The 20,262-nt window shown below is 42.5% G+C and overlaps 1 protein-coding gene across 6 annotated transcripts in view; it reads right to left on the bottom strand.

The window, feature by feature from the left end:
- B3GLCT (beta 3-glucosyltransferase) overlaps positions 1 to 20,262 on the bottom strand; it is a 123,982-nt gene that overhangs the window by 27,019 nt on the left and 76,701 nt on the right. For 4 of the 6 annotated variants that reach the window (XM_066369301.1, XM_066369302.1, XM_066369303.1 and 1 more), the window contains 3 exons: positions 8,228 to 8,291; positions 7,074 to 7,193; positions 4,593 to 4,662 (listed from right to left, as the gene is read on the bottom strand). In XM_066369301.1, coding sequence (XP_066225398.1) covers positions 4,593 to 4,662; positions 7,074 to 7,193; positions 8,228 to 8,291 — 254 coding nt within the window. The remainder of the gene's footprint in view (positions 1 to 4,592; positions 4,663 to 7,073; positions 7,194 to 8,227; positions 8,292 to 20,262) is intronic. The other 2 variants (XM_066369304.1, XM_066369305.1) reach the window with 1 other exon arrangement.

Below are 20,262 nucleotides of genomic sequence, written 5' to 3'. Positions count from 1 at the left end.
GGCCTGCAGGCCGTAGTTTGGGGACGCCTGGCTCGGTCCCCATCACTGGGTCTTATGAACCACACAAATTCTGCTTCCATTTTTTCCCAGCCTTTAGCCACAGTTCCCGTGGGCTTTAATAGCTTTATTAAACAGCACAGGTATTTCTTCTCAATTAGCTGACAAAATTAAAATAAAAATCGAGTGTGAGTTAGCTCTTTGCCATACCTAGCTACTTGTTTTCAGTCGAACCAGAAATTTCACTCAAGGTAAAGATTACTGCATGACTGGTTCCCTGACACCTAGGACAGTGCCTGAGACATAGTAGATGCTCCATAAATAGTTAAATGAGGACTGAATTTTGTAGAAATTCCAACAAGAGGCCTAGGGCTATTTGTGGAATTAGTCTAAAGGAAAGTTTTATTCCTGACAGCAATTCATTCTTTGAGACAAGAGGGTACCACCATTACCATTCACTCAAAAATAGAATAAGCATTTTAATATAATAAGGTGTTATGATTCTATCACACCAAGAGCATTCAACACATTGTGCCATCTGTCACTCTAACTCCTGTGGATTTGTCCTATGTACCAGCTGCAAAGAATTTCAGCTTTTTTGTAAAACAGCTGGCTGAGGCTTTATTTTCAACCAGGGTTGATTCTAAACTACTTAACACTTTTAAAATATTAGCTGCTTTTATTAGCATTGTTTGAATTCTAAATTAAATTTATTTTATTATTTATAAAATATTTATATGGTGTTGAGGCAATGGATTCCTAAAGATATTAAACATTGAGAAAACATTTCAAAAGTTACATGATCTAATATCTCATTTTCAATAAATAGACACATACTTTCTACCATATAAAAAAACAACAGTGAGTGCCTCTTCGAAGGTTTGCCACAAGCAACTGAAAATTGAAGCAAAGTAAAAACTGGACTATGAAAAAAACCCACTGTACACAAGGCACAGTCTTCTATGCACCCTCACCTATAACACTTTGATTCCAAATGCAAATAAACTTGATGCTTGAACACAATACAAAAACTACCACATAATCAACCATGAATGACTCTTGATATTATGGAATTGACTGCTCCTGACAAACAGCAGGAGCAGTATGCAGGTCAATGAGCACAAAATAAAACCCTGGCTGCTCTGTCTTAGGAGTAGGTTGGAGACATCTACCAGGACTGCTTTAATTCCTAATTGTAGAGATGGAGTGGACGGAAGACTGACTGAAAAGCATCCCTCATGGCTGATCTGAAACATTTTAGGGCAATCTAAGATACTTTCATCTGTTCCACAGCCAGAGGAGAACAGAATGAGAGGCAACATCGCACTCCCTTCTTCTCCTTAATAATTAATCTAATCATTCGTTTAACACAGGGGGTAACCTTGCCCCTGGCTGCACTTTAATCCAAGCCTCACATTTTCAATAAGCAGACATAGGGCAGCACCTGTTGGCCTCTCTCATTAGAGAACACAGCAACCACACGCTCCTTTTAATAAGTTTGTTCAGATCTGCCTCTGCCAGACAAGACCACAGCAGGAAAGATACACAATAGGTGGTTTTTAATCTAAAAAGAATGAAGTGTTTATTTTTAGGAACTCAGAAGGTTGTCAAAAGAAACAAAAGGCTGAGCACAGAGGCACTCAATCTCTTTCATTAGAGGGAGACAGCTGAGGAGCGGCTCACAACCCCCACCTGGTGAACGTGGCCGCCCAGGGTATCTGAGACACGGCAGAGGCGTGATGCAAAGAAAACTCTTCCCGTTCTCTGACAGCTCCTGTCGCGTGGTAAGTAACACTAACCCAAGAGGAAGGGGTCTGACTGAACATTGAATTCCAGAGATCTCCTCGTTTCCAAGTTATCTGACATACTATGCCCAAGTTCCTTCCTTGCTTTATATAATTTTTATAAGGTTTCCTCAAACCCTACTAACTGCTGGCAGCATCTCAGAGTGCTGCTGCTTCAGAGGCATCAACATGTGCTTCTTACTTAAGACAAAAGACAAAATGTGTTTTTGCTACCCGTGTCCTAAGAATTTTTTTTTTCATTTAAATCAGAATCCAGACACAAGCAGTTACATAACTGTTAGTTTTGCTGTTAGGCAAAAACAAATGAACAAAAAAACCAAGAACTGCAATAACTCTTAAAATATGTTGGAACTTGGCTTTATTCTCAGTATAGACAGAGTATATAATAGTTAAGTTCAATGCATATTTTCCCTTAGCTTGACTACAGCCTTGGACAGAATGTCCGTCCCTCACCCTCTTCCCTGGGGATGGCCAACACTGTAAGAAGTCAGGAGTGGCAGCAGCCACCAGTGTTCACATAGGCTTAGTCCCGGGGGCATCGCACCCACCAGTGACAACCAGCCAACAGACTGTCACTCACAGTCAACTCATTCTCAATTTGTCAAACAAATACAGTCTTATCTAAGTTTTATATTCCTTCATTGTCGTTTGGCCTTTGTAACTTCAAGTGTTTCTAACACAGGATAGAAAAAGAAAAAACACAACACCCCAATCCATGCGTTCTGCTCGACTCCAGCAGCAACCTGCTAGGACGGGGCAGCAGTCTTGGATCCCTGCTCAGAGTGTATCTCAGATCGCCTGTGGATTTCAATTGCTAGCTAGCCCTAGAGCTGCTGAAAATAAAGGCTACTTTCCTAGCACCTGGCCAAGTCAACCTGACCTTGAGCACAGCAGGGCATCAATCAACACAAATAGCGAATACGTCCAGGAAGATCGCAGTACAGAGGTGCCATGGCAGCAGGAATCTGGGATTTGGTTCCAGAAAACCCGAGCTCCTGCTGCCGTATTCAATAGACCACAGGAACAGGGGCCAGTTGTGAGTCATCTACACTCAGCTTCATCTGCCGTATCAAATGAACAACATTAGTTATCACGTCACAAGGAACTGTCAATATGAAATTAGATGACAGGATGTATGCGAAAAACACCCCAGAAAATGTAAAAAAAGATAGCAGTCAGAGCAGTTACTATGTCACTGTCATTTTAACTAAACACGGCTATTGGATAATTCTTTGCATCAACTGGTGGCTGGACTAGACTTCCAAAAGGAAGGGAAAGCCCAGGGACCTGTCAGACTTCACTTCCACCAGTCAAATGTACATTCAAGTCCTTAAAATCCTGCTGCCTTAGACTATCTTCTCAAACAAACAAGTCCAAGTTCAAAGATGGCTTGCCACAGAAACCCACCTGTGAAAGCCTCATAATTCCTTTTAGGCTTCACTGACCCCCAGATCCAAATTAACAGCAGTAAATCAATGCACCTTGATATCTGGTGTTAATGTTCCTAACAGACTTTTAAGGTTTTTTCATTTTTAGAGACTTTGACTCAAAATTAAAATATAAAAGCATTTGATGGATATCTTAAAAGATTATCTCAACCTTATGCGAATAAGAGAGCAGTAACCAAGACTATTCAAAATTACTAAATTAAAATGAACAACTTTTCATTTTTGTAGAATATTAAAAATATGACAGGGATGGTCACTAATTTACTGCCTCCTGTCACTTGAAACACATGTTTCAAATGAGGAAATACCACCACGATCACCACCACTGTTCTCAACATTAATATTATGAAGGCAATTGCTACTCTAAGAGCAGCTTCAAGATCCAAGTAAAATAAATTACTAATCCAAACATGTCTGTTAAAAGAAAAAAGCAGCCTGGTTCTTTACACTTTTTGTGAAAGATATTTGTCAAGAATTGTCCCACAAAGCCCTTCTAGATTTTTAAAATAGCAAAATGATATTAAACCTAAGTTAAATTTATGATAAACAAAAATTTCAACTCCTATATTGATTTTTACTTTTAAAGTATTTTAGGACTCCTTATAATAAATACTGAATGCTTCATTTATTTAGGCTGATTTAATACGACTTGGAACCTTAAGATGACTATTTTAGGCAAACATAAAGGTTTATAGTTAACATATACTGTTGATTATAACCACATTTTAATTGATGTCAGTGTCTGAGAATTCTGGAATGACACAGAAAACTTAAATAAAAGCGTCCATTTGTACACCAAGATTTCCTTAAGAAGGGCCCACTGCTTATAGGGCTCCTTTTTCCTTTTATCTTATGTCTCTACCCATGAGAAAATACATATCTGAAAAGTTTCAATCTGTGCATTTGAAATACATGCAGAAAGAAGGAATAATCTTAAAAAAAAATTCCTTCTTGGCACTGTCACCTTGAAATCCCCTCCAAATTCTCATACAGTTAGGAGACTATGTCTGGTCATAATAGGACATTGTTTTGCAAAATGCATTGCTATTCATATACTGTCTTCAAGATTGCACCAGCTGAGTTTGTCCATTTCCAACTTAAAACACTACTTTAAACAGTATTTAGAAGGATTAGGATCACCCAGGTTTTGATACAAAACTGTCCTTTCTAATTGATCTCGGTGACTGAAGTGGTGTGATGAGGAATTCCAATTAATTAATGCTTTTACTTCCGCAATATACATGTCATTGTCCCTTTCTTGAATTTATATGTGGTTTGTACTTTTTAAAGAAGGCAATTCAAATTCTAAAAGTTGAATAAAAACGAATAACACAAAACATACTTCTATCACCATGAAATTTCTTGCATGTTTTTACTGCAACAAAAATGTCTTTGTTCTTCACTGGTTTTCCCTAAAAAACAAGGAAAAAAATATGCATATATGAGTCCATGTTCTCTTAACTTCATGCCCACATCAGATTTCACATCATGCTCTAGAGGTCTGGTGCCCTGGTATCAGGGACATCACACCTGTTTCCAGAATGAGACTTGAGTGAGAAAAGGAACTGTAGTTCAACTGACAGCAAAGCCTTAAATGTTAGCCAGACCGGGCCTGAAATTCCAGCTCCACCACTCACACTCTGCATCATCTGGACAGGTCCCTTCAGCTCTCTGACCTTCAGTCTGCCCTTTAAAAAATGGGAACAATAACCACCAGTAAGGCAGCTTTTATTCCACACATCATAAGGGTCCAATAAACACTGGTCAGCTACCTTCCCTTTCCTTTTTCTGGCTGGTGAAGATTTTGACAAAAGGAGAGAACTAAGGGGATGTCTCATCTTTATTATATGCGGCTTAAGTGTCTGTTTGTCGCCGATAGCTTATTGGTTGCTTGCGTAACCGTACTAGCCAATGGGGTGAAGTTGCCACAGCTGAACGCAAATTGAGCGGGTCAGGGGGAAGGTGAACATTTGTTTGCATTGGCAATCATCTGTTTTACATAAAAACTACATCTTAACGTAATTTCTTTTAAGAATGCCTCCTAGAAAATACAGCACTGAAGAGGAGAGAAAAGGAGCTAAAGCTGCACGAAAACGGCTTTCTCGACAAAAAGAAACCACTGAGCAGAGAAAGACAAGGCTTGCTTCAGTCACGGAGCAAATGCATCTTTCTCGGCAAAATGAGACTGATGAGCATAGAGAAACAAGGCTTGCCTCAGATACAAGACAAAAAAGCCTGTCTTGACAAAATGAGTCCCTTGAACAAAGGCAGGAGAGAAATGCAAAAAAACTTATGTTGCCTGTTCAAGAGTTCGTGAAAGAACGGACGTAAAATTAAAAATAATTGATGGTCCTCTGCAAGGCGAGCTTAAAAATGATGGAAAGATCTACACAAGAAATGTTGTGTACAAAGAGATCTTTGATATGTGAATTAACATTTTATTATTTAAATCACCTTTATTTATTGAGCTTGCGGTGGCTCTTAAGAAATGTACCGCCAGTGGTTTCCTTCATTGCACTCTACTTTAAGCAATTAAGCAAGTAGAAGGGGGAAACCCCGTGGGGCACTAAGCAAAGGGGCGTCCTCGCCGCCTGCCCTGGGTAATTCAGTTTGAATTAGCAGACACCTTTGCACAAATCATTTTAATTACAATTTATAATATCTAGAACAGCGGTCATTTCGTATGACCGCTGGGCTTTCTAGTTGAGAAATAAGAGATAACCCCCTTTGATGGGCATGGCCTTATTTTGATGTTTAAAGCATTTTTATGGCCCTTTTATTGTCTACCCAAGTCTAGGCTACAGCAATGTTCTGTCCTTTGGATCCCTTCAGACTCCTTGGTGAGGGGGACTGCAGCCCCTGAACTGGCTCCAGCCAAGCTGACCACTCAGAGGACAGGCGGTACACAGAGATCTGTGGACAACCCGCTCCCAGGCCATGGACTGCATCAGGGCTTTTCTGACCGCTTTATCACCTGTCCTAGGCAGGCCTTCAATAAAATTCAGTCATGCCTTCTACATCACTAGGGTCTGGTTTAGAGTGATATCTTACCACAGCTTTATCTTGTTACTCAAGGCACCAGGTCATCCTTCTGCCTCCCAGATTCACTAGAGCAAGCATTAAAGAACAAGCCAGCATAATGTCTACAATTGGGCAAACATTACAGATTCTTGGCATTGTTGCAATGTGTGTGAACACATATTCATCTTTCAAAATGTGACACACAGACTCCTGTGTGACTGACTGAGAACAACAGGTAACATGAGAGTGGTAAATGCTTCCTTATGAGGAAGAAGGAGAAACAGCCCAGAGAGTCTCAGGGGTCTTCAGGCTCATCCTGGGGATGGGACTGCAGGTCTGCCAAAATGAGGAAGCGCATTCTGGAAGTTCTTGCCAGTCTCAGGGGTATCGGAGCGAGGTTGGCAGCCAGGGCGTAGCGAGATGGGCCTGCAGAGTGGCTTGGGTGTTATGGGAAACGTCTAGAATTGCCTTTCAAGGACATGGAACAGGTATTCCGATACACATGCGCTGAAGCACCGGCAAAAGAAATGACTGAAGAGCTGGGCAGGTGACCAGCACTAAGGCTCCAGAGGAAGACAGTGCATCACACTGCACTCCCCACCTCTCACTGTACAACCTCTGCAAGGACCACTCATCTCTCCCTCTGCTTAGTGGGGCGAGACAGTGCTTTCCTTAGAGGGCTGTGAGGAGGAGAAACAGGATGGATGGTTCTTACCCAGCACAGAGCAGATGCTGATTATTTTCAGTACATACAATGCTGGGACAACATATTCACAGCGGAAGGTTTTCTTCCATTACTTACACAAAGGGGCAGGAAAGAGTGGAATGTGGTAGCACAGTGGGCGTCCACGCTGTCAGTACACAACTCAGGCACTGGAGTAAGGGGGGGGCCGTCACCTTTGTCCCAGATGTAGAGGGCCATCTGCCAGATGACAGGAGATCAGCAGTGAGGGAGAGTTCAGCAGCCCACATGTAGGAGAGGGTGCAAACAGCTCTTCTAAAGGCAGTGTTAGAGTGAGGCATGTCCACATTCAACAGTTTGTTTTTTTTAATTACAAAAACAGGAATTCCATGAGTTGATATACCTTTATTTAATGACTATTAACAAAGAATCAATATTATGACCTTCAAAAAATTCCAAAGTTGTCATAAGTAACTGCAGGGGACCTATGCTGAGGATTCTCAAACATCACAGAAGAAGATGCAGGAAATATAATCCTGACTGGTTCCCTGCAGTGTGGTAACGACACAGCCTCCACCCAACTGGCTGAAAACATGTCAAAATGTGGGCAGAATATCTTTAAAATCATTGTAAATGGACTGCTAAACTGGCACAAAGTGTGGAGCTTGTGAGGACAAGATTCAAGAGTTTGAGAAGCTGGGAGGCGCCACCAATGATAGCCGTCTCCGGCAGGTACCAGCCGAGCCCCGGGGACGCTGAGTTTCTGATGCGAGTCAAAGCATGCAGCCTGTGACCCACCGAGGGGTGTCTAACAGCAAACCCCACACAGAGCTGCGACTCTGGAGCTAGACGGAGGGGAAAACCGTCTCCACATCTCCTCTGGGATTTTGTTACCAAAAGCTAGGCCTCCTTAAGTGTGCCACTTATGTGGTCCAAACATCTCAGAGGGACTTCAAGTGGCCCCACAGCAGTACAAAAGCAAGTGCAAGTCCTCACTGTGGAGCTGGGACCTCCACACAGGACTCCGAGGTCACGAAATCAAGTCCCAGAGGCACAGGAGCACTCAGAGGAAAGAAACCACAGAAGCACAAAGAAATGAGCTGACTAACCAGCGCCAGCAGACTTCCAGAGTCAGGGCAGGGAGTGACCATGGTGGGGAGAAGATGCACGGCGGTGGGGGAGGAGGCACCCTCAGGGCACACAGAACACCTTTCACATTAGAAGACGTGGGCTTCTGATTACTGAGACTTTTAACCAAATAAACCATGACATACCTCGTGTTTCAAATCTATCGTAAAGTCGGACCTCAGGGACTCACTCTTTAACCTCTTGGTAAGCCTAGAAAATAAGAGACAATTTGAGGGGTTTTCTTAAGCCAGAAAAAGTGCCAAACAAGAATAAAACACTCTTGAAACTTTCCCATGTTTGAAAACGGGCCAAACTCTGGCCTCAATGGAGCAATGCCCCAGCTGGGCAGAGCGTCGCCCCCTGGTGGGCATGCCCGGTGGATCCCGGTCAGGCGCATGTGGGAGTCTGTCTGACTGCCTTCCCGCTTCTAACTTCAGAAAAACACAAAGGAAAAAAAAAGAGAGAAAACAGGCCAAGGTACAAATTTTAAAATAAAAACAGGAGTTAAATTGCCTTGAGGCAAAGGACTATGAAAATGCAAGGCTTGTTGAAAATGTAACATTCATTATTATAGCCTCTAGCAAATAACAAAATACAACACAAAACAATGCAATAAAATACAATTGTTGACTGCAAGGGGCAAAAAGCCTTTGTAAATTCCAGGCTTAGCAAAAGGCTAAATTCTCCCCCAACCACCTCCATATTGACTATGATGCTGAGTATTTGCACCCACTTCACTTGCTTGCTAAAGTTGCTGGAAGCAATTTATATGCCCTTCCTCTCACTCTTTGTTTGTTCAGATGTTGGTTGATTTCGCTTATGCATGGTAGGGGGATTCCTGTTTATGCTTTGGGGGAGTTCCTGTTTTTGCCTCAGATGTGTAACTTTGTATCAAGGACTTCTTTGTTTGCATATGGCTATATAATAAAGTAAACTGGGGCTATGGGGCACTCTGATATTGCCATCAGCATTGAAGAAGCCTCCTGATCCCATCCTTTTTTCTCAATGAGTCTGTTTTCTTAATTCCGCACCATTCTCCCTCAAGACCCAGAATTATTAGCCGCGCTGGTCTGCGGCAAGTGGCACCCGAACAGGGACTTGAGTACAAGAAAACTAAAACTAAAGGCAGGTGACGGAACTCTCCAAGTGTGCACAGTGAGTAAAGAAAGTTTTTGAGGAGAGTATAATTGGGAGTAAAAAATTATGGGACAATCAGGGTCAAAAGTAGAGGACCTTTTCGTAAGAATAGTTATGCAGTTAGAATGCTTTTTGTGATATGTTCAAGATGTGTACCCGTTTCCTGTAGGAGAGAATGGTTATTTCTGCTACAGGGGAGCAAGTAGGTAAAATTCTGAGAAGGCAGTGGTGTGAGGAGACTATGGTAGGATGAATAAAAGTGGCAGTCTCTCTGGCAGTTGGTGCTGTACTTTGCAGCTTGGGGACCGAGGAATGTAGGACAGTGTGGCTGCCTCTGGTTTTCTCCGGCTGCTTAGTCTGCTACTCAGCTGAAGTAGAGGTAGGGGAGAAATCTCAGCATAGTCAAACTAAACTGCCGGTTACAGCAACTATAGATTTTGAAAATGGATAGGAGACTCAGGTATTAAGAAAGTTACAGCTTTTCCTGTTATGGTCTGATTTTCTTTAATGTTTTAACTACAGTCTTCTGAACTATCATTTTGTTTCTTTCTTACTCTTTGCCTGGAAATTGAGGCAAGGGACCCCTGGTGGATCTGACTATAGAAAATATCCCAGCAGCTGCCAAAAAACATTTTCTTGGGGAAATTTTGTTTAGTCACATCCTTCAGTCCCTCTGTCAGAAAATGCCCTGACTAAAATCAGGCAGGCATCTTTCTAATCTGGATGTGCTCTGAAATCCCAGTTTCTCTCTGGTTTGTCTGGTTCATCTAATTCTTGTTTCTGTTTAGTCTTTGTTTAATGTTGTCTAAAATGTGTCTGTTTTTAAGGCCTGAATTAAGTCCTTGCATGCAAAAATTGGAAATGCCAGCTCTAATATTGAAAAAAATAAAATTATTTTAGAACTTGTAAGGAGTGCTCATTTAAATAGAATAGAACGTAGATCCTTAAGACTTACTGATTTGGTTAGTGCATTGTGAGGTATGTTCAGAGTTAGGAGCCAAATAGAATTCAAGTATTAAGATTAATCAAAGTTATATGTTATACTTGTGTTTTTGTGCATAAATTGTCTTGTTTATGTGTAAGGCTATACTCAGGTAGGTAAAACAAAGGAATTGAGCAAGATTAAGCAGGACCCTAATAAGTCATTTCAAGAATTTGTCTCAAGCTTCTTCAGGCAGTTAGAAGAATAGTATAAGGATGCTAATTCTGCTTCTCAGGCCACATCCTGCAAAAGGGGCCTTGAAGAAATCGGGGATTTGGCTACTCTGATTTTGCCTATTGGATTCAAAAAATAGGTCAGAATGCCCTGAAATGGAACTAAAAATACAAGGGCGTAAATTTAAAGGACTTTTAGATACTGGGGCTGATGTATCTGTTATTGCTATTGCTGAGCTACATTGGCCTCCTTACTGGCCCACTTATGCAGCAGCCACAGAATTATAAGGTATAGGACAGAGTAAATCCCCTCAACAAAGCTCTAGTTTTTTTACAATGGAAAGATAAAGGTCATTCTGGACTTTTTCAGCCTTATGTGCTCCCTGGATTTCCAGTTAATTTGTGGGGTAGAGATGTTTTGAAAAATATGGAAGTATTGCTTGTCAGTCCTAATGGTTTAGTCAGTACTCAGATGCTTGATCAGGGATTTTTGCCCACCAAGGGACTAGGGAAAGAACAGTGGGGAATTCTCTCCCCCATAGAAGAGGCACCCAATACCAGAAGGCATGGATTAGGATATCAAAATTTAGCATAGGGGCCTTGGTAGCTCCTGCTACCCCAATAATGCATTGTGCAGACCCAATTACTTGGAAGTCAGATAATCCTGTATGGGTAGACCAATGGCCCCTTTCTTAGGAGAAACTTAAGGCAACTGCTCGATTGGTACAAGAGCAGTTACAGCTTGGGCACATTGAACCTTCTAATAGCCCATGGAATATGCCTATATTTGTTATTAAAAAGAAGTCAGGAAACAGGAAGCTATTACAAGATTTGAGAGCAATAAATAAGACTATGGGAATTATGGGTCCTCTCCAGCTAGGATGCCCTTCTCCTACTGCCATTCCATGCAATTTTCACCTTGTAATTATTGACTTGAAGAATTGCTTTGTTACTATTCTTGTAAGCCCTAATGATTGCAAGCATTTTGCATTCAGTGTTCCTTCACTTAATTTCCAGGCTCCAATGGAGCAATACCAGTGAAGAGTTTTGCCTCAAGGTATGGCTAACAGTCCTACCTTCTGCCAAAAATACATTTCTCAAACTATCTCTCCAGTACAACCCTAAGGTGTACATAAGTCATTATATAGATGATATGCTTATTGCTCATACAGATAAAAACATTGTGTTGACCATTTTGCAACAACTAGAATATTCTTCGAAAGAATCAGGACTTTATACAGCTCCTGAAAGGGTACAGCAATCTTTAGCTTTATCTTATTTAGGAAAAATTATTCAGGGACAACAAATTCGTCCACAAAAATTAGAAATCAGGACAGATCATTTGCAAACTTTAAACAATTTCCAAAAATTATTAGGAGATATTAATTGGCTTAGACCTTCCTTGAAATTAACTCCTGGGGAACTGAAGCCACTTTTTGATATTCTTAGAGGCTTGGCTGATATTCTCTTCGGCTACTTACAGCTGTGAGACAGCAAGCTATAAAGCTTGTATAAAAAGCCTTGCAACAAGCACAACTAAAATGCATAAATCTGGAAGAATCAATTGCCTTACTAATTTGTCCCTCAAGTTATACTCCAACGGGACTATTGTGGCAAGCTTCAGGTCCTATTGAATGGATTCATTTAGCTGTTACTCCTAAGAAAGTTTTACCTCCGTATTTTGACCTTGTTGCCTCCTTGATTATCGACGGGCATAGGCGACTTTTATAGCTTATAGGTTTTGAGCCTCAAATTATTGTTGTTCCTTTTTCAAAGGATCAACAACGATGGCTCAGGGAAACTTCCACTAAATGGCAAATTGCTTTTGCAAATTTTACAGGCCAAATTGATTCTCACTACCCAGCTGATAAAATAGTTCAATTTTCATTAATTACACACTTGTCTTTCCTAAGACAATTGTTAATAAGCCCATTCCTGAAGCATCTGCAGTCTTTACTGATGGGTCCAGCTCAGGAATAGCAGGCTTAATAATCAATGGACAAGTTTATACTGAAACAGTTGCCTTAAAATCAGCCCAAAGAGTAGAATTACATGCCATTATCATTGCTTTTCAGCATTTGCCATGTTCCTTCTTTAATCTGTATACAGACAGCAAATATTTACTTATGGTTATTTCCACTATAGACACTGCTGTCTTAGGGACAACTGCTGATGAGAAACTATTTCAGCAATTTCTCCTTCAAAGACTTGTACATCAACATAGCTCCATGTTTTATAGGACATATTTGAGCTCACTCCATGCTCTTTGGAGCTTTAGCACAGGGAAATGCCTTTGTTGATCAAACTACCCAAAAGAAAATTATTGGAGCAACCATGACAGATCAAGCAATCCAGTCTCATATAATTCTTCACCAGAACGCTGCAGCCCTGCGTAAACAGCTTCAACTTTCTTGGGAAGCAGCACAGCAGATTGTTAAATCCTGTCCGAGGTGTCCTATAATACAATCTGTCCTTTTGTTTGGAGTTAACCCTTGAGGACTCCTACCAGGACAACTTTGGCAAATAAATGTTACTCATATACCTTCATTTGGCAAACAGTCCTTTGTCCACATTACAGTGGATACTTATTCTGGATTTATGGTAGCCTCTGCCAAACAGGAGAGGCTTCTAAACATGGTATAGCTGTCTGTATGTATTTTCAATTATTGGACTTCCTAAACTGATTAAAACTGACAATACTTCTACATATGTAGGAAAAGCATTTACTATATTTTGTCAAACCTTTCAAATTACAGGTATTTCTTACAATCTTTAAATCAAGGTATTATTAAAGTGTACTCAGCAAATATTTAAGTTCAATTTTAAAAAATATAAAAGGGGGAGTCATATCCTGGAATCATGCTTTTTACTTTAAAATTTTTCTTTTGAATGCTGATGTACAGGAGATGCCAAACCTCTTTCTCCTGCAAACTTCTACCCTCTTTTATTTAATCCAGCTAATAACGCTGTTTTTTCTTTTTCCAAGTAGCTCCAGATATACGGAAAAAGTTTATATAGGCAGATGAGGACCCTCAAACCCCTTAGTGAGATCTTCTGAGCATGGCTTTTAAGGTCTATAATGACCAAGAGGCAGACAAAGCCCAAAAGAGATCAGGTGAAAAACCAGCTCTGGGCATATGCCCTTAAAGGCTCCAACACCCTGAATGGGCCTCATAGGACTCCATCAGGGCCCTGCTTCAATAATGGAAAGGAAGGTCACTGAGCTAAAGCCTGCCAGGCTTCTTGGTCCCCACCAGGGACATGCCTTTCCTGTGGGAAAAATGGACACTGGAAGGTAAGCTGCCCCCTCGCTCCTCTAAGGGAGGGTTCAGTCTCTTCCAGCCCTGCTCCAGCCACCTGTGAACAGACCTTGCCCAGCCTGCTGAGACTTGCCACTGAAAGCTAAAGGTGCCCATAGCCGTTGGCCCCATCTACGTCACTGTGGATGAGCCTAGGATATTTCTTCCAAGTAGCAGGTAAACTAATCTTATTTCTTATGGACACAAGGGCCACTTACTATGTCTTGCCTGAATATTCGGGTTTTTATTCATCCCTTGAAGATCTCTGTTGTGGGTGTTGATAGTCCTATTTTCTGCTGCTTTGTTTTACAGTGTCTCCTTTATTCCTCTTGCCTCAATGTCCCATGAAGCTGGAACCCACTCCTAATTCAGAGCTCTCTTTCTCCTTTTTGCCAACTTCTGTTATGAATTTACCTTTGCCACCCAGCATAGTATATCCCAAGGTTCTCCTCACCACCCCATGGCTGTAAAGCTCCAGGGAAAGGCGCCCTGGGTTCATCTCTCCAGTTTAAAGAAAACGGAAGCTCCATCTTCATACGTGTTGCAGACGGTTTTTGCAGACTACGTGAATCGTTACCAGCTAAGAGCAGCAGGCATTGGGACTTGGATGAGAGCTGCAAAGTGTAATGTGACAATTCCAGTCATATCCTGGAATCATGCTTTTTACTTTAAAATTTTTCTTTTGAATGCTGATGTACAGGAGATGCCAAACCTCTTTCTCCTGCAAACTTGTGCCATTTGGACTTTTCCTGGACTCCTGCTTCTTGTGACAGCTCCTTTTTTTGTGTGTGTGTGTATTTTTCTGAAGCTGGAAACGGGGAGGCAGTCAGACAGACTCCCGCATGCGCCCGACCAGGATCCACCCGGCACGCCCACCAGGGGGCGACGCTCTGCCCATCTGGGGTGTCGCTCTGTCATGACCAGAGCCAGTATAGTGCCTGAGGCAGAGGCCATGGAGCCATCCCCAGCGCCCGGGCCATCTTTGCTCCAATGGAGCCTTGGCTGCGGGAGGGGAAGAGAGAGACAGAGAGGAAGGGGGGGGTGGAAAAGCAGATGGGCACTTCTCCTGTGGCCCTGGCCGGGAATCAAACCCAGGACTTCCGCACGCCAGGCCGACGCTCTACCACTGAGCCAACCGGCCAGGGCTGACAGCTCTTAATGGACTGAACTGGGGTTGGGAATGTGGAATGGTGATGGTGCCAACATGGACTTGGTGAAATTACATTAACATATTAAGGACATTTAAAACAGCAAAGGCTCTATTATAGATCCTACTGTATTGGCTAAAAGTTTGCTTGATAATCTAAAAGGCTTTAATCCCTTTAATGTATTAGAGTACTTGTTTGGATATCTGTTAGCATTGGCTATACTAATTTTGTGTTTATTCTGTATTTTTTCAGTCTGCCTCCAAATTAGAATCTGGGAACTAGGAAATCAGATGAGTGCAAATCTCAGCACACAAATTAAAAATAAAAAAGAAAAGGAGAATATGTTGTAGTCTGTAAGTGGCAAAAAGCCTTTGTAAATTCCAGGCTTAGCAAAAGGCTACACTCTCCCCCAACCACCTCCATATAGGCTATGATGCTGAGTATTTGCACCCACTTCACTTGCTTGCTTAAGTTGCTGGAAGCAATTTACATGCCCTTCCTCTCACTCTTTGTTTATTCAGATGTTGGTTGATTTGGCTTATGCATGGTAGGGGGATTCCTGTTTATGCTTTGGGGGAGTTCCTGTTTTTGCCTCAGATGTGTAACTTTGTAACAAGGACTTCCTTGATTTGCATATGGCTATATAATAAAGTAAATTGGGGCTAGGGGGCACTCAGATATTGTCATCAGCATTGAAGAAGCCTCCCGATCCCATCCTTTTTTCTCAATGAGTCTGTTTTCTTAATTTCGCACTGTTCTCCCTCAAGACCCAGAATTACAAGCTGCGCTGGTCCACAGCATACAATATATTAAATACCTTTAAAAAAATAGCCCTTATGTTTGCTGACTGCTGACTGACCTCATACTACATAATGACAGAGAAAAAATAAGAAAAACAAAAAGCTTGCTTTTCACCCTCCAACTTTTAACAACCCAAAGTACAATCTGTGGATGAAAGCATGTGGTGTCAGGAAAGAATAAATTGCATTTCACGTTATTTTCTTGATTAAAAAGTCCTCAATGGCTTGCTAGGATGCAGAATCAAGCCCCAGACCCCTGGGCCCAGGCACAGGAGCCCCTGTGCTGCCCCCTTCCCTCACACCCTCCCCAACCCCTCTGCACCCACCTGTCCCACACAGGGCACACTCCTGCCTGCTCTCCTCTCCTCTGCACAGCTGCCTTGAACGCCCTCACCCAAACTTAACTTGGCAAACTTCCCTCAAGACCAAAACTCAAGGCCAGCTTCTCTGTGAAATCGCATTATCGTTTGTGTGCACACCCTGCATGAGCTGTTCCCCGCCAGCATTGCCCACCAGTGGGGCCAGGGCGAGCCTTGGGGAGCAGCCTGAATGAACAAGGGTGAAAGACTGATTCTTAGCCGAGTGAGCTAGGATGATGTAAGTCCTAAGACCACTGGAATTCCACACATCCTATATTCATCTAGGGGGCTAGAGACAAGATGATTGGTGCCAATTACAGATCTCCTATTACATGTATTTTAACTATTAAGAAATAGTGAGCCCTGTCTAGTTGCCTCAGCAGCAGAATGTCGGCCCGGCATGTGGAAGTCCCGGGTTTGATTCCCAGCCAGGGCACACAGAAGAAGCGCCCATCTGCTTCTCCACCCTTCTCCCTCTCCTTCCTTTCTATCTCTTTCTTCCCCTCCCACAGCCAAGGCTCCATTGGAGCAAAGTTGCCCTGGGCACTAAGGATGGCTCCATGGCCTCTGCCTCAGGCTCTAGAACGGCTCCAATTGCAATGGAGCAACTCCCCAGATGGGCAGAATATTGCCCCCTGGTGGGCTTGCCGGGTGGATCCCAGTAGGGTGCATGTGGGAATCTGTCTGACTCCCCACCCCTTCTCACTTCAGAAAAATAATAATAATAATAATAATAATAATAATAATAGTGATTTTAAGAGAGAAAATAGTTTTTAAGAGAGAAAGTAGTAATGAGTTTCAAACATCTTTATTGAGTTTTTAGCCTATTGAGCCACAAAGATTTCTTCAAAAATGTACTTTTTTTTTGCCTGACCAGTAGGTGGCGCAGTGGATAGAGCATTGGATTGGGACGCAGAGGACCCAGGTTAGAAACCCTGAAGTCGCCAGCTTGAGCGCAGGCTCATCTGGTTTGAGCAAGGCTCACCAGTTTGAGCCCAAGGTCACTGGCAAGGGGTCACTCGGTCTACTGTAGCCGCCCCCCTCGGGCCAAGGAGCATATGAGAAAGCAATCAATGAACAACTAAGGAGCTGCAACACCGCAACAAAGAATTGATGCTTATCTCTCTCCCTTCCTGTCTGCCTGTCCCTATCTGTCCCTCTCTCTCTGTCACAAAAATAAAATGAAATTAAATCAAAAATGTACTTCTTGTTAGAGGAAAGACAAAGAAGGGTTATAATTTAAGTTCAGTTATAAAGTAACTGTCTCATGTTTGATATTAACAGTCTGGTGGCACCCAGCCCCCCAAAAAGCCCATGCAATCTCTGTTACATTCCTGCTGGTGTATCTGCCCAGGGATCTGAGTGAGAGGGCGGTGAGTACATGAAGAGACTATGTCTCAGATATGTTCCAATATACATTAAGAGGGGGGAAAAAAATCCGCCTTGGCATGGAATCTTGTCCAGTTCAAATTCTGCTCATTTGGGGCCAAATTTTTAAAATAAACTATATCAAGGTAGCTTTGGAATCTGCACTCACTTCAAGTGCCTCCAAATTCTGATCAGATCACATTCAGACTCCAAAGTCAAAAAGAGACATGCCTGGGCTCGCTGCCAAAGCTGGGTACACAAACCTGACCAGAGTCCAACAGCATGTGACGCCTGTTGACAGACGGTCGCACTTCCCATGTCCCTCAACAGACGGTCTACACTCTGAACTGATACCTTAAACATGTCTTTTTATTTTCTTGCTTTCTTTTTTTTTGCATGCATGAATGGGCCAGAAAGACAGACAGAAAGAAAGAGATTTGAGAAGCATCAACTTGTAGCTACATCACTTTTAGTTGTTCATTAATTGCTTCTCATACATGCCTTGAGCAGAAGAGGGGGCTCAAGCCAAGCCAGTGACCCCTTGCTCAAGCTACCAACCTTGGGCTCAAGATATTGACCTTGGGATCATGTTGATGATCCAGCTCAAGCTGGCAACCCCACTCTCAAGCCAGATGAGCCTGTGCTAAAATCGACAACCTTGGAGTTTCGAATCTGGGACCTCAGCATCCTGAGTCAATGTTCTGTCCGCTGTGCCACTACCAGTCAGGCTATCTTTAAGTTTTTCTCATTCAATTCTTGAAATTTTTTCTTTGGGGGAGCCTTAGAGGGGAACAAAGTGAAAACAATGAATAGAGTATCTTTGAGATGGACAATGACTGACTGGAGGACAAATAATTATGTGCACAAACATTTTTAAGTGGCTGTGTCTAGCAACCCACAGAGTGATGGTTACCTCAACGTCACCAACTTCATGTTGATGGGTCACCTCGTGTGACTGTGTGACACTCAAGCCCAAGCCAGTCAGTTACCTTGTAAATGCGTTCAAGTCCTAAAAGTGTGCAGGGTGTTCCCCTAACTTAAAAGGCTAGTCCTAGTGCTGGGAAGTAGTGTTCATTTTTCTGTTTAACAAACAAAACAGCACAAGTGTTTTTAAATGCTAATTTCAGAACCAAGAACTACAGAAAAACAATTAAGGCCAGAAATCTCCATTGCTTCCACTATTTCCCCATTATTCAGTTCCTGTCATACATGACATTTGATATTCAGTTGTCTTATTTATTTATTTTTTTTGACAGAGACAGAGAGAGAGTCAGAAAGAGGGAGAGACAGGAAGGGAGAGAGATGAGAAGCGTCAATTCTTCACTGTAGCACCTTAGTTGTTCAATGATTGCTTTCTCATATGTGCCTTGACCAGGGGGCTACACAGTGACCCCTTGCTAAAGCCAGTGACCTTGGGCTCAAACCAGCAACTATGGGGTCATGTCTATGATCCCATGCTCAAGCCAGCTACCCTGCACTCAAGCTGGTGAGCCCCCACTCAAACCAGCGACCTTGGGGTTTTGAACCTAGGTCCTCCACGTCCCAGTCCAACACTCTTATCTACTGCGCCAACGTCGGGTCAGGCTCAGTTGTCCTATTTTTAAAGGGTATTAAGCCATGCCCCAATAACAGTTCTAATGACTAGACTGGAAACTATAGGAGACATAAGTCCTCTTTGACTCCATTCTGGAAATCTTCCTAGAGACTTTTTTTTTCTTAAGTGAAAAGTGAGAGGCAGAGTGAAAGACTCCCACATGTACCTCAACTGGGATCCACCTGGCAAGCCCCCTACCAGGCAACGCTCTGCCCATATGGAGCCAATGCTCCACTACTCTACAACTGAGCTATTTTAGCACTTGAGGCAAGGCCATGGAGCTATCATAAGTGCCCAGTGCCAACTTGTTTCAACCGAGCCATGGCTCTGGAAGGGGAAGAGAGAGATAGAGAAGGGGGGATAGAGAAGCAGATTGTCAGATCTCCTGTGTGCCCTAACTGAGAATCAAACCCGGGACATCGATACACTAGGCTGATGCTCTACCACTGAGCCAACTGGCCAGGGCCCTAGAGACTTTTCTAGTCCCACTTGTGAGCCAGTCAATAGGGCGAGCTGTTGAAGAAAATCTAGGTAAGGTTTGCTCGTGGGAAAACAATGGAGAACGTACTCAATCCTATAATAACAACTACTGAAGAAAGAACGTTATTGGACATTACAATAATAAGAGTTTCTCTGAAGACAAAGCATGATTTCATTGACACTATTGTTAGAGTGTCCCATAGATGGGTCAGAAAGACATGTTGAAGAGTGTTAACTCAAACCTCACTAATGTGACACTGCTAGCACAAATAATATTTTTGGTGGGAAATAGTGTAAGAAAATGTGTGTCATGACTATCTTTAAGTAACCAGATTTTCTGGTGACATCAGCTAAAGAAATACTTTTGCAACTGTAGCTGCAACTTGTCTCCGACCTACTAAGTGGGCTACAGAGTCAAAGAGACAGGGAATCAGCATTCCTCAGAGGGTGCTGTCAGTAGCCTGTACAATACAGCCTCCCCTTCCTGCTTCCAAAGAGATTCTGGTTTTGATTAATTCTTGAGCCCAATAAATGGATTCCGAGGCCAGAATTAGGTTGATCCCAACCAAAGCACTGACATTGTCTGGTAACTGTTAATGGTCCAGGGGTTGGTTGGTACACATCTGAAGTTGATCCAACTTCATTTGCACAAGACCCAGTGAAGACTGAGAACAAGCACTCACCTTCCTTGGCGAGAGAGGTTCTCTATGCTTCTGGACATAAATAAAACATATGCAACCCTGATTGCCTTGAAACCCAAAGGAAACCAGGTTTAGGATGATAACATGTATTCAGCAGGAGACACAAAGGGAACCAGAGTCCTCAACTGCATTGTGATCTC

Source organism: Saccopteryx leptura, chromosome 2, assembly GCF_036850995.1.
Source record: "Saccopteryx leptura isolate mSacLep1 chromosome 2, mSacLep1_pri_phased_curated, whole genome shotgun sequence".
Taxonomy (NCBI): domain Eukaryota; kingdom Metazoa; phylum Chordata; class Mammalia; order Chiroptera; family Emballonuridae; genus Saccopteryx; species Saccopteryx leptura.
Note: the sequence above shows the minus strand (reverse complement) of the source record. Positions and strands in the feature narration are given on the sequence as shown.